General features: G+C 35.0%; 1 protein-coding gene across 2 annotated transcripts in view; it reads left to right on the forward strand.

The window, feature by feature from the left end:
- RRP15 (ribosomal RNA processing 15 homolog) overlaps positions 1-24785 on the forward strand; it is a 49599-nt gene that overhangs the window by 12613 nt on the left and 12201 nt on the right. For both annotated transcript variants that reach the window (XM_025991313.2, XM_025991314.2), the window contains exons 3-4: positions 1823-1920; positions 4542-4743. In XM_025991313.2, the coding sequence (XP_025847098.2) occupies positions 1823-1920; positions 4542-4743 (300 nt within the window). The remainder of the gene's footprint in view (positions 1-1822; positions 1921-4541; positions 4744-24785) is intronic.

Genomic DNA, 24785 nt, shown 5'->3' on the forward strand with positions numbered 1-24785 from the left:
AAGTCACTGATAGAAAGTTAGACTAGGACAGCCTACTGATACAAGGCCATAAGTTGAACTTCAGGATGCTGTTGTGTATTATAAAAATAAATAAACCATAATAAGGGTTAAATAACCCTTATATTTGATAAAGTATTTCTATAAAATATTTGGTTAGTGAAATAAATACTATTTTTTAATGAAAGAAAAATAACTTTCTATAGTCATACTGACAGTATAAAAGTACTGATTTCCAAGAGCTACTTTACAGGTAAAAATGAAAGAAAAATAGATTTGAATTGGCATATCTTTCCTTTTAAGTTCATCATCACTTTATCTTGTTTCAAGGTGAATTATTTCCTTCATTCCGAATACTAGTACTCTGCAAAAGGCTGTATGAAGATGGAACTTTTTAAGTGTTGCTCTTAGAAACAGAACATACTGTGTTATTAACTCAATATTCTCATTTTACTTTAAGATAAGTTTTGTCTCTAAATCTTACTGATAGCTTTCAACTGAAAGTTTGAATTTTTATTATCTGGCAAAAGCTGAAATAAGCTTTAAAAATATCATGATCCTTAATTACCTCTAGTCACAATGTTCTAGTGAAAGTAGGAATGTTTTCAAGCCAAGAAAAATGAGTCTCTGACTGCTCTAGGCCAATCCTTTGAGTGCTAGAGATGGTACTGTTCACATAATGCATGAAAACACACATGTTGATACCAGAAACAGGACATAGTCGCTACAAACGCTCTTACATATTTCTGAGTAGATTCTGTGCAAATTATCAGGTGTTTTTTTTTTTTACTGTTAAATATTATCAGTTTCCAGAATATCAAGTACTTGTTTCTAATAAGTTTAAGAAATATCAGGTACTTATTCCGAATAAGTCCTAAGTATAAAAATATATTTCAGAGTTAAAAAGTATTTTGGGATCATGCATCTCTTGAGTACTACAGATAATTAAGACTCAACTGTTTTAGACTTAAAAGTAAGATTTTTAAATTTCTGGCAAAATCTGATAGTGAATTTCATGACAGTTAAAGTAAATTATCTGCTTTGGGGAGGAATCTATTTTTTTTAGAAAGGAATCAGGCTAATCTTTATAGTGAGAGCAAGAATTTTATTTTACTGTGATTAGACATTTTCATTAATACAAAGTAAGAGATTAGGTGGATGCAGAAAAGGAATAGATAAAAGGAGATTTTCTTCCTACTGATTCTTACTACTGCTTTTGATGCTCACTAGCTTCCTGGTGATCAGTTGATCATATTCAGTGTATTTGATTGTAGGTGATATGTTGGCCCGAGGCAGCAGTATATACTGATGTGGTGTATTGATGTGTAAAGTCAGGTGCCTGGGACCAGAGTACTACTGGATACAATGCTATTATTTTAAAAGCTAATATAAATTCTTAATAATTCTGACTATTGGGAAAGATTTTCTTAAACATAAATAAGTATTTAAACTTGTGGTTATCAAAGATATTAGTTTGGGGTCTTCCTGATGCTTACCTCTGATCTGGTGGTAGCGGGTCAAGTATGTAGCTCTCTCACACCCTACCTTGTCCTGCCTGGCTCAGGGGCCTGGCAGCTTTCCAGGCCCCTGCTGTCAGAGAGCCTGACAAAAACTCACTTTGTGCTTCTCACATGACATGCTGAGTGCTAACCACAGGCCGGCCCCCTGAGCTGAACCCCTAAAAGTGTGGGGTTTTTTCAGTCCCGGTGACAAACTAAGCCAGAATGATTTATTACCTTTGTCCTTTCACAGAGTATCATATCAAAGTATGCTGCACTTTCAAAAATGCCTAATATTCTTTCACATAACAATATTTATAACACAGCTTGATAAGAAGCGAGAATGGGAAATGATGTGCAGAGTAAAGCCAGATGTTGTCAAAGACAAAGAAACAGAGAGAAATCTTCAGAGAATTGCAACAAGGTAAGACTGTTTTTACCCTTTAAAAAATAAGTATAGTAAAGCTTTGATAGTGATCCATTTCTGACTATACCTGATCCTTAAGCTCAGCCTTCTCAGAGCCAAGTGGTTTATATCAAAACCTGCCTATTTAATACTGAATTCAACCAAAGATTTCACAGATCTCATGAGGCAAGAGTATAACATCCTCTGTATATTTGGTTTGAACCAATTGCAGATCGTATTGTTTTTGTAATCACAAGAGCAGTGTAATTAGACGTGCATTTCTCTTATGCTAGTTGTCTGAATTTATGGCGATAGATGATCGTTTTTGTTATGTTGTACTTAGGTCATAACGAATTATGTGTTATAGCAGCTTTATGCTGTCCTTTCACTCTGCATTTTTTTTTAAATCACTGACACCAAATATTTATTTGATACCCTCTGTGTCCAGAGATAAATAGAATCTGGTGGCTGCCAGGTGGTCCTTGTCTACTCACCTGTAGGAACTACAGTCTTCTTTGAGACTAGAGGTATGTCCGGTGTGTTGGGCACTACAGCAGGAGATTGTCAGGGGAGCTGGGGAAGACTTCACAGAGGAGAGAACATTTGAGCTGCTACTTCAAGAATATAGCAGTTATATTTAGCGGAATTATTTTTGATTATCTAGTTCCTTACACTATGTGGGTCATTTTTAAATTCATATTGGAGTTCTGCGGTGAGATAGAGCCAGACCGCTAGGTTCAAATCCCAGCACTGACTTATTACCTGTGTGTCCTTGCTCATGCTACCTAATTTTTCTGTCTCAGTTTATTTATCTATAAAAATAGTAGAATATTATATTTACCCTGCAGGATTTCTCTGAGAATTAAATAAATTAAAAACATATAAAGAATTTAGAAAAGTGCATGGTTGGTGCATGAGAGTAAGTGCCTTCTTAAATTTTATATCTGAGACACCTCCCTTTCCTCACTTTGGTCCCAGCCCTGCTCTTAAGGGTATAGAATTTTAGACTCCTTATAAGCTAATGAGCTAGCCTTTTAGTTTTCTGGATACTGCCAGAAGACCAGAGACTTCTGGGTCAGAGACAAACGACTTTATTACTCTTGGGAAAGTAGTAGCCAGAGCATCACATTTCTACTGGTTCTCTGTATCCCTCAGTGGTAACATAGATGTCCAGTATGGATGCTTGAGCATGCAGTGGGTAGTGTTACAGAAGAATACTGTACTTGGAAATCTCCTGCTTTTATGGTGAATGGTAACAAGCCCGCTTTTTGTTGGCGGGGGGAGATGTTACTTCATCGCTCAAGGTTGCGTCCTACAAACCCAACTCTTAGAAATACCCTGTGTAAAGAACAGTCAGGGCCTTGCATCCTTGAAAAACCTAGCAAGAATGTGCAGGGATACTCAGGGCGCATGGCAGAGTGCCTCTCCTGGTGATAGAATTAGAGCTCGAAAGGATGGTAATGCTTTAAGTCAGTGTTGTCCAGTAGAAATATAATGGGAACCACATACATAATGTAAAACTTTTTGGTAGACACGTTGAATACAGAAAAAAAAAAAAGGAGAGATGAAATTTATTGTCCTAATGTATTTTATTTAACCCAAGATAAAGTATTATTATTTTGTCATATAATCAATATAAAACAATTATTAAGAGATTAATAAGGGATCCCTGGGTGGCGCAGCGGTTTAGCGCCTGCCCTTGGCCCAGAGCGCGATCCTGGAGACCCGGGATCGAATCCCACGTCGGGCTCCCGGTGCATGGAGCCTTCTTCTCCCTCTGCCTATGTCTCTGCCTCTCTCTCTCTGTCTCTGTGTGTGACTATCATAAATAAATAAAAATTTAAAAAAAGAGAGAGAGATTAATAAGATTAATAACAAGAGATTTTAAAATTCTCTTTTTTCATATTAAGTCTTCAGAATTCAGTGTGTATTTTCAACCTGGAGCATATTGCAATTTGGAACAGCCAGCCACATTTCATGGCTCACTAGCTACATGTGGCTCATGGCTACCGTAATGGATGCTGGAGGTCTTAATCTTCAGAATTCTTCTTGGAATGAACTTAACTATAGAACAAGTATTTATTTCATTTTATTTATTTATTTATTTATTTATTTTTATTTCATTTTAAAATAGGATTTTAAGATTAGTTTTAGAAGAGTTGCAGATAATATAACTTCTTTATAAACTACTTGAGTATTATTTTTCCCATTTATAGATGAAATTGAAACCTAGAAAACCTTTCCTAGAGTCAGATGGTTAGGCAGCTAACTGTAGAGGCCATTTTCTTTCCACTACATTGTGATGCCTTCAGTTATTACGTAATTACATTTTGAGAAATAGGTGTTTGTGTTAAAAATAGTTTTTCATTATAATTGCACAAAAGTTGATTTAGAAAGATGAAAGCTGTGAAGAAAAATCACATATCAGTCCACATATATTTATTCTTTATTCAGAAATTTGTATTCATTCATTGAAATGTATGTTCATTTTTTTCAGATTCACTTCTTTTCATTTGAGTGCCTATTAAATGCTTGCCTCTTTCCTAAGCAGTAAAAACCTATTGTTCTTATCCTCATGACTTGTATTCTAGTGTAACTGTTACTTAACTGTGTTGTTCTGGTCATTTTATATTCTCTAGGGGTGTGGTACAGTTATTTAATGCTGTACAGAAGCATCAAAAGAATGTTGATGAAAAGGTTAAAGAAGCTGGAAGCTCTATTAGAAAACGTGCTAAGTTGATATCAACTGTTTCCAAGAAAGATTTCATCAGTGTTCTGAGAGGAATGGATGCAAGTACAAGTGAAAAAAGTTCGACTGGAAAGAACTTGAAAGCCAAACAGGTGAGACTTTTATATAGGATTCAGTGCATCAGACTTTTAGCTCTTAGAGTAATGTTTTGGGGTGAAACAGCACACTATAAATTTAAAGGTTTGGATTCTTAAGTTTCATGGTGATTTATTCAGTATGTATGGAGGTTGCCAGTTATAGGTGACATACATACCCCTGCTGTGAGTACTCAGGAACCACAATTTATCTATAAATTGACAAATTTATAGATAAATTATAAATTATCTAAAACCACAGATTTATCTATAAATCTTTTAGAGATATTGGATCTCTACCATCTGAAATCCTGTCTTTTGTGCACTTTGGAGAATAGAAACCTAAGTGAGGGATACAGCTTCAACCCGCAGCTTTTAACCCACAGAGTTAATTGTGGTGGCTTGTAATTTCTAAAATAGGAAGGATCAGAGCCTTGGGGAACATGGTGGAAGGTCATCTTTTGCACGGAGGCTGCTTGGTGATGTTTGACTGGTTGGAAGCGATAGCCTGTAAATACTCTTCGTGATCTTTGGCATGATAACTTTGCTTCTCCACTCCTTTTGACCTGTGGACTCCAATAGTTGCCTTTCTAAAGGTACCAGGTGAAAAGTTCTGAAATGTGCTTTACTCTCGAAAGGGCTGTTTGGTTTTGTTTTTTAATTAAAGCAAAGTGCTGGTGTGTTTGATGGCTTAATTTCTATTGCCCTCAAAAAGTACTTCAGTCAGGAAACAGGAGTCTCTGTTGTAAGTTTTTTGTTTGTCTTTGGTTTGCCAGTTAAAACTGGCAAGGAGAGCATTTAGGAATTTCATGCTAGCCTAGGGCTGAAGTATTTTTCAAGTTCTTTGATTAAGTTGCCATTTTACGTAAATTTGACACAAGTTTTCTAAGGTATTTTAACTTTGTCTATCTCTTGTATATTAAAGGACCCAAATTGTTTTGTTGTTGTTGTTGTTGTTTATTCATTCAAATTTTTTTCATTCAAAAATATTATGTATTTGAGAGGGAGAGAGAGAGAGAGAGAGAGTGAGAGCACGAGCAGGGTGGAGAGGGAGAATTTAGTCGCCGCTGCCACCCTCCCTCGCCCCCCAACAGGGAGCTGGACTCGGGGCTCTATCCTAGGACCTGGGTTCTTGACCTGAGCTGAAGGCAGATGTTTAACTGACTAAGCCACCCAGACACCCCCACCAAATTGTTTTTTAATTATATATATAATACGAAGCTCACTGGTACTGCTGTTTTAAAGTGTCAGGATTGATTATAAACACATGACTACTATGTTTGGGGATTACTTTTTTAGTTAAAAAAATCTAACCTGCTGTGTTCTCATGAGGGACATTTTACTCCAAAAATTGGAGAAAGATCCAGCATCATTGAATGAGAAAGAGCTAGTGGGAAGATGGAAAAAGACTTACTATTTTTTTCTTTTTTCTGTTCGCTTTGGAATGATTTTTAATAGAAGCATTTGCTTTAGGATTATTTTTTCATGAGTTATGAAAATCATGAACATGGGTTCTTTCCAATACCATTGTTGCCTTTGTTACTTACCATTCATACTTTTGCCCTTGACTGTTTTTGTTTCTACTTCATTGTCAAACCAAAGTGGCTTTGCTGTAAAACTAATTTGTCTCTAGAACTTCTTATCCCATACTAACAATATCTTGGAACATTTCCTTTAAAAATGGTGCTTTCACTTTGATTTCATGTTTATGGAAAAACAGCCAGACTCATTTTTTTTTTTTTTTTGACTGGGCTTGGTTTTACATCTAAATAATATAAACGTACTAAAATATTTATAATTGGATCAGTGATTAATATCAAGAATATTTCCTATTTGTACCTGGTGTTATTCTTTTATCTTTTAAAGTCTTACAATTCAGATAGATAGATGACTTCAAGTAAATAAGTAAACAAGATTTAAAAATTCTGAATTAGTATGTCTACACTGCCTGTTATCATCAGTTATATTAGGTACAGTAAGAGGTAAATTAAGTGGCTGCCCTATTTGGGGGGGAATTTTGATGTAACTGTAATATTCATGTAGGACATAGATCATTAAACTTGTGTGAGTTACTTGGACTAAGTGCACTTGTAAAGCAATTGAAGAGAAGGAGGGAAAGTAATAGTGGGAATAACATGCCAAAACACTATTCAGAAATAAGACATAGATTAATGAAATGGATAAAGAAGGATATTAATTAAGTAGAAAATAAAATTTTCCTTTTTTCTCATATTTTGCTTCTTCTTAGCACCATTGCTATTGCACCTTTTCTTCAAAGATGCTCTTTCCCTTCTCAGACAATTGGACAGAACGACTTTTAGGGAAATTCTCATTGCCCCTTTCCTGGGCATAATGGGTCAGAGCGTAGCCTTTTTATCTTGTATTCCTAATATTATGAAATCTTTACAATTAGAGTCCATCTGCATGTAAACTAAATTCATTGGCGGCTATCTATCAGGATACCAATCTGGAAATACCTTCATTATGTCTTCAGCTCCTTTACCTTGTTATACTTGTTATTTGTAATTGTGGCATTAAAGTCTTATATTCAAAAACAAAAAAGAGCCCTGGTTTTATATTAAGAAGCTGGATAGGATTGCAATAATATAAACTAGAGGTTGGATCCATTACATGAACATACATTAGGAGTGCTTTTGGTTGTGTCTGGTTTTTGTTTTTGTTTTATTCCTTAGGAACACTCAGAACTTGGGAATTTATTTTTAAGAATCCCTTTTCAAGAATTTCCGTATTCCTGCAAGGTATACAAGGTTTTAAAGTGTTGTGATAGATATTTCTTAACTATGTTATGATCCTGAACAAGACACTTTTCTGAGAACCTTTTCTTTTTTGGGGCATAAAATGAGTTTTATTTTCAAAGTAATAGGAGCAGAGTTTCAAAAGGGAACCTGTGACTAAATAAAATTGCTAGTGCTCTTCCCCATCCCTCTCTGCCCCTTGTTTTGCCCCCTTCTGAGGTAACTGTGTTTAATTCTTACATCTGTTGTATTTACCTTCATGTCTTAAATAACATTTAGACTTTTAAAATCAATATTAGATACCTTTTATGGAAGTTAAGGAATTATCACTTTCCTTTGCTGCCATACTTCCCATACTGTGTCCTTCCACTTTCATATATTATTACTTTTAGCTAAATCAGTATTCAATGTAAAACATCATTCACTCCTGAACAAAGTAATGTATGAAAATAATACTTTTCTATTCTTCAACTTAGCTTTCTTACAACTTTTGTTTTCTGGAGGTAACAGTTGTCTCTTTTTTTTTAAAACCCTTCTCAGTATTACGTTTTCCATGACCATCTTGGTACAATCTAGACTGGTTGTTCTTTACCCTGGTATGCACTTGGAGTTTGCTTTAGCACTGCTCTGGGAATTCCCCTTGCTTCTTCCCTTTGCAGTAGCCTCTGTTTCTTGGACTTATTTTCTCTTGGCTTTCACTCTCATTTTGATGAGGTCACATTTACCTACAGTAGCTTTCTGGGGAAGGGTATAGGATATCTTCATTTTTAACGTGTTGGCTGAATTATATGTAGTAGATGGAATGGTGGCTGCTAAAATAATAAGTCGGATCCCTGGGTGGCGCAGCGGTTTAGCGCCTGCCTTTGGCCCAGGGCACGATCCTGGAGACCCGGGACCGAATCCCACATCGGGCTCCCGGTGCATGGAGCCTGCTTCTCCCTCTGCCTATGTCTCTGCCTCTCTCTCTCTCTGGGTGTGTGACTATCATAAAAAAAAATAATAATAAAAAAAAATTATAAGTCTGTGTTCTAATTCCCAGAACCTATAAATGTACCTTATTTAGAAAAGGGTCTTTGCAGCTATAATTAAGGATCTCGAGGTGAAGAGATCATCTCAGATTATATGGATGGATTCTAAATCCAGTGTTAAATATCCTTACTAGAGGTGCACAAGGGATATTTGACAGACAGAAGTGGAAGAGGCAAAGTAACCACAGAGGCAGAGGTTGGGGTGATGTGGCTGCAAGTCAAACAGTGTGCACTATGTAGGCTTATTCAATACAATCTCTTTGTATTAATCAGTTTTCCTGAGTTCAAGACTTTTCTGATTTAATATCTTCAGGGATTAAACTACCTATGTTAGGGTCCGTCACCTGCCTCCATAGGCCAGGGAGGGTACTTAAAAGTCTTACTGCTTCTTCCACAAGCTATCAACCAGTCTTGTATTTCTATCATGCTCCTCCCCTCCACCTCCCTCTTTGCCTGAGCATGGATCCAGTTTCTCACTTAAATGTTAGTTTTTCCTTCTCTCTAATTGATTACCCGTACTCTATCCAGTTTTCATTTATGTACCAAAACTTGTTGGCATATTGTGTCAATTATTTTCCCACCTGTACTGTTTCCTTGTTTGTTTTAACTTTTTATACTTTTAGTGGACTTTTCATAAGAATTAGAGATAAATGCATGTCTGCTGTTTAATTGGAAGACTATTTTAAAAGCAAAAAGGTTAATCTTACTGTAACTTCCTATTGCTTTTAACAGAATTATTGGTAGTCTTTAATTATAAAGTATTTCACAAACAATAAATATTTAAATATTTGAAAATGGATTATTTTAAAAATGCTTGCTTACAATGTTTTGAAGCGAATTATTTAAAAAATACTTGTATATAAGCATTTTTCTAAAGTTTTAGCATTATAAAGAAGAAAGTGCCCCTCCGTTATTTATATGCATTTGTGTCTTGAAAACCAGCTTTGTGATCATCTCTAATCTCTACCCTGTAAGAGTCTAGATATTTAGATTCATGTTCTGGCATGTGTGTGGTTAACATTATTTCTTAGAAAATAAAGAAGAAAAGAGAGTATATGAAGAAAAGAGAGTGTATGATCTTTTAAAAATTTGTCTAGTAATTGATTTATTTTTAATCCAATAGATAATTAGAATTACTAAATTGTTTCTTTACACATCACATAGCTATGATTCCTAAGTCTGTTTAAGGGTCGTTTGAATTGTGCACTATACATCTACATTTATTTCATTTTACATGTTTACATTTACTATTTTTGTGAGCTACTACTTCAACTTTTAAAAGTCTGCTTGTTCCATTTAAGAACCATAATCTTCAAAGGCTTTTGGTGCCTAGTTTGAAGCAAAGTTTTTGTATGTCCCAAAGATTGCCTTTCATATCATTAGCTGTTTATCAGGGTATTTTTAATCTTCTGATTCTGCTGATTTAGAAAATATTGTTGCCTTTAGAACTTTTTTATCTGTTTTTTTTTCTTTTTTCTTTCTTTTTTTTTTTTTTTAAAGATTTTATTTACTCATGAGAGACACAGGGAGAAAGAGAGAGGCAGAGACACAGGCAGAGGGAGAAGCAGGCTCCATGCAGGGAGCCTGATGTGGGACTTGATCCCGGGGCTCCAGGATCACACCCTGGGCTGAAGGCGGCGCTAAACCGCTGGGCCCCTGGGGCTGCCCTATCTGTTTTTTCTTAATTTTATTGTATCCAATCATTATTTCTGGAATAAAGTAGTTGGGAAAGCCTTCCTTAGAGTAAAAAGGTATAATTGCTTTTTAAAGATCATTTTTAGGGTAAAAGATTTTGAAAAGACTATTTTTAAAAATGTCAGACTAATAGACTAAATTACATTCGAGTCATTAATTAATATACTTTATTTCTTGGAGTGGAACCTGAATACTGCAAAGTAAAACAAAAAAGTACTTGATGGGCTCATTTCAGAAGAGATAACAGCTAGTTATCTGTAAATCAAAAAGCCTTCACTAGAACTCAGGATGAGTAGTATTCTTTTTTTTTTTTTTTTTTAAGATTTTATTTATTTATTCATGAGAGACACAGAGAGAAAGGCAGAGACATAGGCAGAGGGAGAAGCAGGCTCCTCTCAGGAAGCCGGATGCGGAACTCTATCTGCGGACCAGGATCACACCCTGAGCCAAAGGCAGCTGCTGAGCCACCCAGGTGTCACTAGAGTATTTTTTTTGTCTATTAAAAAATGAGCTGTTTCTTCTGTTACATATGTAAGGATTAAATTTTTTTTTCGTAACAGTTGCACATCTCTTTCATCATGTTAGGTCAGGGCAGTTGTACAGTGGATATACATCACTTTAATAAAGTAAACACATTGTACCTTTGTCATTCACAAATTTTACAATCTAATTTTTTTCTTTTAAGTTCCTTACATTGCAAAGCTTAGGTGCAAAAGTAAGTCACTTGTTTGAGTTCACTGCCCAATATCTTCAATAATGCTCGTTGTTTTCTTGATTCACTAACCTGTCATGTTAAAATAAATCTTGTTAAATCAAAATCAGAGACTTAGTTAATTTTTTTTATGTTATGTATATTTTTGTGAGATAGGGCCATGACAAAGGACACTGTTAGTGGAAATCAAAAAGCCTAAGAAAAGAGTGATTCTTATCCCCAAAATTGAAATTTGGGGTAAAGTATTAAATATTAAATTAAATAGAGGTTTGATTCTTGAGAATGAATCAGTCCACTAAACATTTCATATGGAAAAAAGAAGAGGAACCATTTGAAAATTGAGCAAGCGTCCTAGGTAGTACAGATGGTATTTTGCTTATGAAATTAGAAGATAGTGAAGTTGGAAAAATTGTGATGGGAGGATGTTCATAGAAAATATGATTCTCAAGAGGAATGTGCTTAGGAGAATATAAGACACTTAGCTTTAATTGTAAAAAATCATGAAGCAAACATAGTAAAGGCACTAGTTCATTCACCGGACTAATCCAGTCTGTTAGGTAAAGGTGCTTTGAGTATCTGAAGAAGCATTTTCATTTTATTATGTGAATTCTGATGATAACAGGAAAGGAAGCACCACTGAGTGGCATTTCTGTTGAAATGTTTACCTTCAAGCTAAAGAATTTCATGAAGAAAGTAATAAATTAGAACAAGTACTCAGTGCTGTTGAAACTAGCCTATAGTGAAACAGAATCTTTGAAAACATTGAAATGTGTCAGAAAATGAAGCCATAATGAGTAGACATTTTCACAAGTAGTAATCCAAGGAAAAGCAACGGGCAATCATTGTGCTACTATAGGAGAAGAAAGCCTACCTGTTCTTAATTTTTCATATCCTTTATAATTTCCTTTCTTTTTTCTTCTTTCTTAGAGGTTGGGATATTGAGTGTTTGCTGATGAGTGGGAGGCTTGAAAATGAGATCCTGAGGAAGTAGGTTGGAATCACATTTTTAAGTCTTCAGTCTTCTGTTAAGGCATTTGGACTTTATTCCTTAGGCATTTGGGAGCTAGTTGTAATTTTTCATCAGGTAAGTGACCTGATTAGATATGATTATTCTTAAGGAAAAGAAGGCTGAAGGGTGGAAAGACTCAGAAGATCAACCATGGGAGTCTTTTACCTTAAAGCAAGATGGGAAACCCTGCACTAAGGTGTGGTGTGGTGAGGATTAATGGAAAAGAAGAACCCGGTTGGAGAGATTGTTTTGAGGTATAGATTGATTTGGTTTGGCACTAACATGATTTGGAAGGGTTGGGAGAGGGGAGAATTGTGATGATTGTGAGGTTTACAGCTTGAGAGATTCAGAAATGGTGACACCTTTTACAAAATTGAAACTATAAAAGGTGGAACATATTTGAGAATTGAAGGCTTATTTTATTTTATATACCAATATAGTTAACATATAGTAGTATTATATTAGCTTCAGGTGTACAATACCGTGATTTAATACATTATACATCACCCACTGCTCATCACAAGTATGTTCCTTAATCCCTATCCTATTTCACCTACCTCCCCTTTAGAGATTAAGACTTTTATAAAATGAAGTTGTAATCAGCGATGAGAAGAATGACCATAAAGAGCAGGTTAAAAACAGCAAGTGTGAGGCAAGGCATTTGGTTAGTGTAGGAGACATGACCACAGAGGAGCAGGCTACCAGAATAGCAGTGTTTATGGAGGCCCCTTGTTGCAGAGTCTCATGAGTCCTGAATGTCTCTGTAGGGCCTGAAAACAATTTTCCTGTTTACCTAATCAGGGAAGGTGCATGATGTATTTTAGAGTTTTTCATGTGATTAAATTTAAATGTTTCTAGACTTACAGAATTGTCAGTTATTTGGAGAAAAGTCTATAATCCAGAACCTATAAATCCCATTCTTGATCCAAATAATTGAAGTCCCATATCAGCTACATACCATCATATAAGAAGGCACATTGACAGATTCCTTGATGTTGACCCTGAGTGGATTTTAGAAAGATTAAATTTTATTTAGGACACTCTGTTTAAAGAAACAACAATAATTTATATTTTGTATAAGAAAAGTTGTTTCATAAAAAATTTCAGTTCTGATCCCTCAGGGAATTGTTCTTTCTGTACCCTGTTCAAAACACGTACCAATCTAGAGTGATAACGTTTTCCTGGTAGGTTGGGTAATCAGGATTTTAATAATGTAGAGTTGTTATTTTTTTCCCCTTACTTTCCAAAGTTATAGTTATTCCTTTTGCTCTTTTCTTGAAAAGTTGTCAAAATCCAGTCAAACTTCTTGAAATTTAAGTGTCTATTTCCTTAAAGGTGGGACTGAAGCAAGTATGATGCATATGATGCATTTTAAATCTGAATTACGAAAGAGAATATATTGGCTGCTGTTAGGAAAGCACTGACTATATGTTATTCAAACCCTTGAATTACAGACTTGCAGGGTTCATTTATTTGAAATTGCCAATGTTGCACATTCACCTTTGGTTATAATGAAGCCACAATAATAATTTTGTTGTAAGAGAAAATGTTAGCTTGTTTCTGTCAGAATGTAATTTTCTTAGTGATTGCTAGACAACAAATTTTAATGAAAAGTCTCTAGGGGAAAAAGTTACTGTGGGAGGAAGGTATATATATTTTTTCTATTGTTTGTGATAATGAATACTTAAAATGGCAGACTTAGAGGTAAGGTAGGGGGCTTTGTTTCTCATACATTTCTCATTAATGGCCACCACATAATTCCTTCATAGCTGGGTATTTAGTGGTGTGAATACTTTTGGAATACCTGACTTCTTTATTAACTTAGACTCTGCACTGCTATGTTCTGTTAAAACTGTACATTCCATAGGGTTCAGAGATCTACCAAATTCCTGCTACCGAAGAAGGAAACCTAGGGTTGGAGGGACTCCACACACAGCTGTGTAGGTGGTCCCCTGGCAGTTTTCAGGATTTAGTTTTTAACTGGGTTGGGGAAAGGGAAGGCAGATGAGAGGGTAGAGAAAGATACTGTCCTTAAGTTGCCCCTGCATTGCCAGCAACAGTGTTTTACTCTCACATAAAAGCAGCTCTGGCTGGAATGTGTGGAATTCTAACTTTGTAAATAATTCAGCTTAATGTTTGTTTACTGAAAATGCCTAAATAGATTAGAGTTTAGACAAAAGAGAGACTCCAAAGTTTGAAATGAGAATGAGTGTGATTGTACACATTGCTGTTGATGGGAACAGCTTAAAGCCTGTTTCTCAACTCCTTTTAAAATAGGCTGTTTAGCTTTAATATAGTGTGGTTTCGGATTTGGCCAGCAGTAGTAATCAAAGCAAACTTATGTTTGGCACTGTGGTACATGCAGCATTTTGATGTAGGGGAAATACGGGTATGAGGGAAGCATAAGAGCTAATTACAGAGTTGCTCTAGAAATCTTTAGTTACTGTTAAAATAAAAATGACTAATGGTGCCATATGTCTCCTGGCCCTATTTGAAGAAATGTTCTATTTGAAGTTGCTGAAGTGGATGGGAGTATAGGATTTTCATTAGTGAGGTTGAGGCCTTTTTTTTTTTTTTTTTAATTGTCTTGTGCAAAGTGACTTTTATGCTATATGCTTACACTTAGTTGGTGCATTTGTAAAAATAAAAAGAATGTTTTATTGTTTCTTGCTGAAAATCATAAATATGAGTTGGTTGGTGTTTTTTGTTTGAGTAGTAGGCAGATGAGAATGTTGGTGGGGAATGTATGAAATATTATACAGTAGCAAAGGCCATAGACTCTGGAACCAGGCTGCCTGGGTTGAAAATGCTTGGTCTGCCATTTAATATCTGTGGGTTATTTACTCACACCATGCCTCAAGTTTCTTATGGTTTAAGATAATCATTCTAGTAGTAGTAACCAACTCATAGAGATAACTGAGAACCAGTTGAGTCAGGATAAAGTACTTAGAACAGTGCTTGGCACAGTGCTATATAAATGTTTACAGTTATTTTTATTTTTATTTTTATTTTGTGTTTCTTTTATTTAGTACTTAGTTTTCCTAACAGTAGTCAAAGGTGAATCTAAAGTTGGAAACAAACGTGAAAACCTGTTAGTGCTTACAAGTATTGGATAATCAAAAATTTGTCCAATAATTTAATAAAAATTATGTTTATATTTGGAAAATTCTCATTTTAGGTGTATCTAGTCTAATATTGCAGATTTTTACACAATAAACATGGGTTTTGAGGACCTAGAAATTTGTCCGCTTTCTCTTCCCCATTTTAAGCTATGCTTTCTTAAATTGTTACAAGATTTTACTTACCGAGGAAAGTTTGATTTCTAAATGGTTGCTTTCATACTCCAATATTTGAATGTTCTCATCTTTGTGACTAGTGTGCGGAAACATCATTAGGAGATTACAGATGTCCCTAGTTAGGAATTCTGTGCCATATGTGTGATGACCCGGGGCATTAGTAAGTAGGAATGGTGGTAGAGGGACTGGGAGGGCACTTGCTAGTGTTCGCTTTGTGCCAGGCACTTTGAAAGGTATTTGTCTATAATTACCATTTTAAAAAGTACTAGAATTCTCATTTTAGAGGTGAGAAACTCCAAATCAGAAATATTAAGTGACTCGCCCCAAGTCACATTGATAGTAATTGGTGGAATCTGGTTTAAAACCCAGTCCCCATTGCTCCAAAATTGTATCAGCTATTTGTGCCTGCTACTTAAAAAGATCTGAGGTACTTTATTAGAAGCAGAACCAAAAACTATGCTTCCCTTCTCTCACCCAGATGAGCTACAAGAGGTGGGGCTGGCTAATGAGCCACCGTGTCACCCACTGAGGCTCTAAGAAGAATGATGAGAGAGTTGGCTTTCTGTCTTGAGTTTTCCTGCATCTCACATCCTCTTTATTGGATATGTAGCAGCACATGGAGACTGATAGATTTTAAAATCTCATTTCTCAGAACTATTAAGGAAGATAAAATATTTCCATAGTAAAACATTTCAGAATCATGAAACAAACTCATTAAACTCATTTAAGGAATTCTTTATAACAGGGAGAAAGTTTGAAAGACCAGTATTTCTATCACCTAAGTTCTAAAATTGTTGACACTTGTCCATGTGTTTATTTTAAAGAGCTGTCTGCCTGTCTCCTTCCCCATCTAGTTTTTGTTTGTTTGGGGGATGATTATTTGAAGGTGGTAATCCCTGTAGTGTCCTAGAACTTCTTTTTTTAAAAACAGGTTTATTGAAATAAAATTCACATTACATACAATTCAGAAGATTCATTTGTAACTAAACCAGTTGTCTTGCTTGAAGAATGAGTCCAGGTTCTGAATCCATCTTCTGAATCCATCTGATTATTTCATCGTGTCTATCAACTTGCTTCTCTGTGCCCTTTTACTGTAAGCGCAAAATTAGGACTAAAGGTTGGGATTTAGGTTACTTTTTAAAAATTTTTTTGGGGGGGATTTAGGTTAAACTCTAACATAACTGTTTGATAGGTATGATACTTAGATGCTGTATGCTATCACATCAGGGGACACGTTATAAGAATGCCCCATGTTAGTGATGGTAGTTTTTCATTTGGTTAAAGTGGTAATAAATGTTTCCTTATTAAAGGTGCATTTTCCCTTTTATAGTTAGAAAGTAATTTATGGGATGAATAATTTCAAAGGAGCAAATATACTGTTCCCCATCTATCTTTTACCTTTTGGCATCAATTGATGATTCTTGACTAAAATGGTTAAATGTTACTGGAATTTACAGAATGGTGATTTTCTCATTTTTTCTATTTATTTTTCTCAGGATAAATTTAAATTCCAAAAGATGGGGTTAGTGTATCATTCCTTTTAATTACTGCGTTCCAGAGTAAGGAGTTGGCTTAACAGTCATCTCCAGTGCTGACAAGTGAACCTCCCCCCTGCCACCTTTTTGTTTTTGTCTTTAATATTATGAATGTAGGAATGTCTAGCTGTTCAATATTTTAGAATCATTATGCTTTTTTTGATGCTTAAATTCACAGATCTGACCACGGGAACCAGTACACACCAGCTTCTTGTGCCCTTTTGACAATGACCTCATTTTTCTTAGAGTACTTTCTTGCTTTCTGGGACAAAAGCTCTCAGACCAAACCTTGTGTTTTCTGTGGCCCAGACCTAGAGTCACCCATTTTACAGGGAGTTCTAGTGAGGATAGTCCATTTATTTTTAAATCTTTTGTTGATTTAGTAGGTAGATTGATAGTATGCATATTTTTACTAGATATAACAGTTTTATTTATATAACGTTTCATAGTTTTATAGAGTACTTTTACATGTTTGCTCATTTAAGCTCTTTAACAAATTTATGATATTAAACCATCAGTATCTATTTTCTAGATGAATTCACAGCTCTACTAATTTCTTTATAAACCTGAATTATCATCTATATGCTATATAACAAAGTTGATAAAAGAACAATGATATGCTTTGAGACTGAGTGTATTCTCAATGTTTCAAGCTCTTAATGGAGTCTAAAAATACTTAGAGCATTTGTGTCAAAAGGCTCCTTGAGGTGTTACATTTGTCTTTTAGGCAGTTTAGTCAGCTTTAACTTACTAACAGCTACTAAGAGATTATAAACAATGAGGAACATCTGGATTGCAGGAATGTTTCCTCAAACTTTAATTCTGTGAAATTAGCTGTGTAGATAGCAAGTTAGAATGGAAGCCACCAAATAAAACCACTTTGAGGTAAGGCTTAAGTATTAAGTCCATTGTAAAATCAAGGGCAGCAAATGAAATTAAAACAAAAAATAGTGCAGCAGATGAAAAAAAAAACATCAACGAAGCATATTTTTTAGGAGTATTAGGCCTGAATTCTTGGAAAGCTATGCAGAAATTAGGTTTTCTTAGAGAACTCTATACATTTAACATGTGCTTGGACTATAACTAAAGGTGATGTAATTTCAGCATCTTGATCTTTTTTCCTTGGATATCTTACCAAATGCTTTTTTAGCTTGCTTGGATCTTATAAGTTACCCATTTAAATTTGTAAAGTGTACAAGAATCTGGAAACTATACAATAGTTAAAAACAAAGCCCAAATGGGCTTGTTGCCTGGAATACCATCCTAGTAAAACAGTTAAAATGAACTAAAACAAGTTTGTGAAGAAATGAAGAAGGCATAAATTGATCTAGACAATTAGGAATTTCTAAGAATTCTTTGAGAGTCAGAGAAAAGTTGACTTTGTGTTGATACTGGATCCTCCATATAACCTTGAATCCTTAGGTTCTTTGTTAGAACTCTTGTACCTTCCAGATTGAAAATTTCAACCCTTTATGATTACATTTTCAATCCTTTATGATTAGTAGGATGTTTTAATATCTGGCATGATGAGAAAATCATTGGTGTTTTTATTCATATTCTAAAGATTTGAGTCTATCACTACTGTTGATTTCTACCAGAATATATCTTTTTATAAAGGGATTTCCCATATATCCTTCATTTCACCAGCTGAACTTTCAGATAGGCTTTAATCAGTTAGAGGGGAGATTACTAACTACAACTATAAATAGCTTTACACAAAATTTACAACAACAAAGATATTAAGATGAATTTATCCAGTGTGTTAAGAACCTTTTTTAATTTAACTAAAACTAAATTAAAATGAAAGCTGAACATTCTTAGGGAAAGCAATGAGATCACAACTATTGCTGATTGCTAAATATAGATGTGATTATATTGCTTATTGTTTTAGGATTTGACTTTAATTTTCCCCTTCAGAATTGAAATGAGATTAAGCTCTTAATTATTTAGTATTAGACTAATGAATAATTCCAAACCTCTGTTTTTTAGTTTTCAATAGCTGCTGATATATGGTAGCTGATTAACATTTTTAAGTGTTGTCTTCATCTTCAAAATTGACACAGACTGCTTCTGTATGATCTTGGTTAAATATTGTATAAAACCAGGCCAGTGAGAGTAGGGACTATTTTGTTTCCTTGTATCATGTGGTTTTTATTATGTTTTTGCATTTAATCAGTTTTACTTTTCAGTTGATGTAGGCCCAGAGAGTTATCTTGTAGGTTGCTTTAGGTAATTGAATTAGTACTGCCTTGCAGCAACACTGGACAGGTTTCACAAGCTACAAAATTTTGGTCATTTCAGTCTGTACTTACAACTTCCATATCATGATAGTAAATATCTGTGCCTAACCTGTATAGTATGGTTAAACTATATTTTGCAATATGTATTCTGGACCTCTAAACTTTCTGATTTTTAGTATTGTAATCAATAATTAACTGTGATTCAAATCCAGAACTCTGTTGGTTTGCATTCTAGTATAAAAAGTAATACATCAAATCACCCCTACCTCCATTTTACAAGCAGAAAAACCCCAAACAAACAAACAAAAAAACCCTATTTCTCAGGATGTCTTAACATGTACTGAAATCTATTTAGGAATCACCCTAGGCGAGTTTTTCCAATGAAGGACTCATTTGGAGTTTCCCTCAGCCTTATTGTTTTCTGTTTATTTATTTATTAGTTAAGAAATTATTTATTTATTTGAGAGAGAGCACAGCGGAAGGGAGAGTCAGAGGGAGAATATGCTCCCCACAGAGCAGGGAGCCCAACATGGGATCATGACCTAAGCTGAAGCAGATGCTAACTGACTGAGCCAGCCAGGTGCCCCTCTTCTTTTCTTATATTAATTTCTTGTCCACCTTTTCTTTTTGGATGCCCTAAGTATTCAGGAAATTTTCCACCTTAATAGTAAATTATCTTTGTGGAAAAGATACAGTAAATTGATAGTATGTAAATCTGTTGTACAATATAAATTTCCCAAGTTTGGCTTTTTAATTTTTATTTTTTTAAGGATCATATTTATTTGAGAGAACACGAGGGGGAGGGGCAGAGAGATAGGGAGAAGCAGACTCCCCTCTGAGCGGGGAGCCTGACACTGGGCTTCATTCCAGGACCCTGGGCACCCTTGAAGTTCTGACTTTTACAGAAATTATCTTAAACATATTCAGTCATTTTCAGTGTATTTTAGTACTCATTCTACCATGTAATTTATAGGTCATAACAAGTGATGTACTAATAAATAGTGTTCTTACTGATTACGTTTTAGAGCACTTATAGTATTATGGAAATAACCTAGACTTTGAAATCATGGATTTGGGTTTGAGTATTGACTCAGCCAATTATTATTAACTGAACTTGAGTAAGCTGCTTTGCTTCTTTGAGCCTTAGTTTTCTTATGTAAGATGAGAAAAATAAAAATAATTGCTTTCTGGGTAGGAATCTTGTTTTTTTTTTTTTTTCCTGGGTAGGAATCTTAAAGAGAATTAGAAGTAAGGCAGTATTATATAAACTGGCATATAATAGCTTCATAGTATAATTCATGTTTTTAACTTTTTTTTTTCCCCTTGGATAAGTTAGAAAGGGAAACAGAATCAGAATCATGGTTAACAAAACCAGAAGGGTGTCTTGGGGGAGATATTTTGGGAAGATCTTAGAGGAGGCTTGTAAAGCTTAGAATTTGTGGGAATGATCAACGAATAGTTTCTCCTGTCCTGTTTTTTCCTATTTAATTTTAAATTAATTTTTACTTATCCATGTGGCTTAAAAGGCCACATTTTGCATATTCTGGGACAACTACTTTTTACTCCTTTAGCTAGTTACATTGGCATTTATGCATCTCTGTATTCTTAACTATCCTTTCTATTTGTTGTTCCTGAAGTTAATTACCTTGATTTTCATATGTAATTTTCTTAGTTTAATTTTTCAAAATCAAATTACCTCAGGTAATAATATCAATTATAATTATTTTCCTTGAGATATTCTCTCCTAGAGTCCCTCATTCTCCTTTTTCTGGGTGATTGCTCTCTTGGGGTGCTTCAACTAGTTGTCATCCTGTGACTTAAATTTTTTTGTGATCCTTGGAATTTCTCCTGGATTGGATTTCGTATTTACTGGATCTCATTTCTTTCTTGGCTTATTCCCACTGTTTTGGTAAAGCATAACCTCCAATGTTTTTGCCATGATCCAGATTGTCTGTCTGACGTTTAGTTACCACTCTAGAGTCTCCATTTACTCTCATCCTGGAAATTCCCTTCTCTTTCTTGTGGACCTCCTACTTTTTCTCTCCCAGTGTCTTTCTCTTCTTGGTTTACTCTGCATTTTTGTGGAGGACATTCTCAGTAGTTTCCTGAGATAGGCTTAATAAGAAGTAAACTTTTGGATACTTTATATGTCTGAAAGTACCTCTGTTCTGTCCTCTACTTGGATAACAATGTATCTCAATGTTGAATTTTAAGATGGAAATTATTTTTCTTCAGCATTTTGAAAGAATTTGTCTCATGCTTTTTTGCTTCTGGGTTGCTTATAGGAAAATCTGTATCTATTTTGATAGATCTCTAAGTATGTGACTTGTTTGTTTTCTTTCTGAAAGCTTATAGGATATTATTTTAGCACCTATTCTGACATTTTCCACGATATCCTTGATGTGGCTCAATTTTTCTTTTGTGTTTCAGACATTCAGGAGGGCTCTTTTCATTCTGGAAGCGTGTGTTCTTTTCTTTGAGAATATTGTTTTTGAAATATTTCATTGATTTTCCTCCCCTCCATATTTGCATTCTCTCTGTGTCATTGCTATTTGTATGTTGAACCTCCTGGACTGGTTCTCCAATTATTACCTTAATTCTGTTTTCCATCACTTTTTTCTTTTTACTCTTATTTTCTGGATGATTTCCTCAGCTTTATCTTCTTAGCCTTGTATTGATTTTATGTTCCTGCCATCATGTTTTTAATTTCAAGTTCCTTGTTATTCTCTTAATGTTTCTTTTCAAATAGCAACTGCTCTTGTTTTGTGGATGTGCTATAATAATCTCAGAACTCTTTGAGGATATTAACGGTATTTTCCCTAAGTTTTCTTCTTTTTGAAGAGTTTTGTTTTTCTTCAGGTTGCTTTCTAAATGTTTGTTTGTTACTCTCTGTTTTCTTTCTGATAGTCCTTAGTTGCCTGTTCATGATTTAGAATAAGTAATCCCAAAGAGGCAGTTGAAGTTCTGAGCCATGTGGATGTTGTCTGTTTGACATTTGCTTTGTATAGCATTCTCTCCATGGGTTATTTATTAGCAACTGGCCAGATTTTCTCTAGAGTATTCCTGATTTCCTTCCTGAAGGAAAAGGTCTGCCTCCCAGCATTTTGGGGAGCCCAGTGTGAGAAGAGGGTTGGGACTCATTCTTGGAAGCTGAGGGTTATAACTTAATGCTCTGTTTCTGGTACTGTACCTCTGCTTTCATCTAGTAAGCCCATTAGCTCTCCAGAGGTTAAAGTTTCAGTCTTCCACTTAGCTGGTGTGGAATGGGAAGGGAATCCAGAGATCTGATTGTTTCTCATCAAAAGGTTCACCTAAGTTCTCTTTATTCTGATCCTTCCATTCCTACCCTCACTTTGTAAAGTATCCAGTAAATGCTAGTTCCTGGGGGTTTTGCTGTTTGGTTGGTAGTTTTTTTGAGGATTCTGAAGTGTAAACTGGGTTGGTTGCAGCTTGACAATTGTAGTCTTAGGAGTCAGCTTTCTTGGGTTTGCCAAGACAATATTTACTAGTCCATCTTCCACACTGTTGCTGTTGTTTCTTTGGATCTTGTCCTTGTGGATTATATCTTTAAAACAACAGATCACATTTCTGTATTTTATTGAGTTTTGCAGTTGAGCAAGACTAGTTGTTTATGTTCAAACTGCCACCTTATGTGGGCCCCTATCTCCTCCCCCTGCCTTTTTTTATTACTATGTATTTTTTTAGGAAAGGTAGGCAGAGAAAGTAAAGAGTCATTCTGTTGTCTTCAGAACAGTTTTCTTTCTTGAGCTGCCATTAGGACAAACATAGAAAACGCCTGTTTTTAAAATATATTAACCCATACTAGTTTGTGCTAATTTTTCTATGGTCTGTTTTGTTTTGTTTTGTTTTTCCTTCATATTGTTGCTTCACAGTATAAAAATCTCACTCTAATGTGAGAGCTTGGTTGATGGCAGTTTTATAAAACATCCAGTGAGGTTTCTAACATTGGATTTCCCAATTCTAAAATCTTTGAGTTTATTGTTACTGTTCTCTTTGTCTGAAATACATGTTTACCCAGTGTTTTTTCAATACAAGCATGCAGGACAGTTGGTCTCAACATTTTAGTTAATGAATCCTTCCCTTTGATCCATTGTGGTTCTTTTCTTTCTTTCTGAACTACCCCTTTCAGGCTTTGTCCTTGTCCTACCCTTTTTCTGTCCCTCCTTTATTCGGGTACTAATAATTTTTATGGTGCTGCCTAGTAGAGGAGTAACTCAGTCCCAAAGAAGTAGGCTGTCAGGATGAGTTCTCATGTAGAAATAGTCTGTGTTGACCTCAGTCACGTGGGATCTGCCTTTTCGTGGTTGGTGATATGTTGAAAGCGTGTTGGGTACAGTTGTCTGAACAGGGAAGTTTACCATTGAGATTGTGCATATTCATATGTAAACACAAACATTAATGTCTGGGTAAGTCTTTACCTGTCAGTAACTTGCACATGGCTCTACCAGGAAGCATGCACTTTTTAGGTTTTACTGGAAAACTTGAAATGATTAATTTGGCAGGAGAGGTGCTTTAATTGTTGCAGCTAAATGGATCTCCTCAAGGGAACAGCTCTTTCTCCTACTTAAGGTGAGGAGATTGGCAAAGAAAACTTGAGTTGAATCAAAGAAAATAGCCTTTTATCCAGTTAGGTAACTTAACAGAAACAAGAAGAGTTTTAGGAAGGTAGGTTTGATATTGTAGAAATGAGGGATGGGAGGGTGTAAGCCTGATTACTCCCTTCTCGCTGCAGTATGAGAGGCTTTGCAACTAACTGTTTTACTCTTGGTTTTTGTCACAGATTTTTTTTCCTTTCTTTATGTTAAATTACAGTACAAAGTATGCTATTTCAGTCAATTCTGAAATCTTTACTCACGTATATATACTCTACAGTCTTTATATTATATTTTGGTACAGGCTTTGCTTGATTCTTTGATCCCAAGAAGATGGGAGTAATCCAATAGGATATTTTTATTTTGTAATGGCATCCTTTTTTTCCTAAATGGAATGACTGTTTCAGGGCTATGTTTTTTAAAGTAAAAGATAGCTTCAGCAGAATTAGATAAGTAATCTCTTGTAACCTAGAAAATGTCTTTAATATCTCTTCTCTTAAAAGCTGTTCTTTTTGTGGTTAACAGATCCCATAAAGATAACACTATTTTCTAGCCAAATATCATGGGTTCTTGCATAACTAGGGAAATTTTCCAACATGGTGTTCTATGAATGGTATAAACAGAAAGGCATAGACTGTTAGTTCCAGGAAGACAGGGATTTTGTTTTGTTCATTAGTATATTTCCAACACTAAGAACAGTGCTTGAAACACAGTTCTCAGTAAATATTTGTGGAATGAAGGAAGGAAATCCCAGAGTTTGGAAGTTCTGCATATATTGTAATACTTAATTAATACCACAAGGTGGTACTGTTGTACCATGAAATGAATGGCTGTAATTTTTAGGCGGTTATATATAGTTTTATGTAAATCCTATAAATAAGCAAAATGAATTGACTACCTATTATGTTTATTGCCTGCTTCAGTTATTTATAGTTTTAGCATGTGATTAGTCTTTTGATTGTATGATTAGGTCAGGCAGTGAGATCATAACCTAAATAAAGAACATTTGGTTCACATTTTTATCAAATGTTAAATAGAGATAGCATCTATAAAAACCTAACACAGTACCAAGTTAGTCCCCTTTTCTCTTTTTTATTTTATGTTAAAAGCCTTTGCTCAATTTCTATTTGTTTTAAAATAATTTGCCAGCATTTTTCTAATCACTAAGCATTAAAT

The sequence above is a fragment of the Vulpes vulpes genome, chromosome 5, assembly GCF_048418805.1.
Source record: "Vulpes vulpes isolate BD-2025 chromosome 5, VulVul3, whole genome shotgun sequence".
Classification (NCBI taxonomy): domain Eukaryota; kingdom Metazoa; phylum Chordata; class Mammalia; order Carnivora; family Canidae; genus Vulpes; species Vulpes vulpes.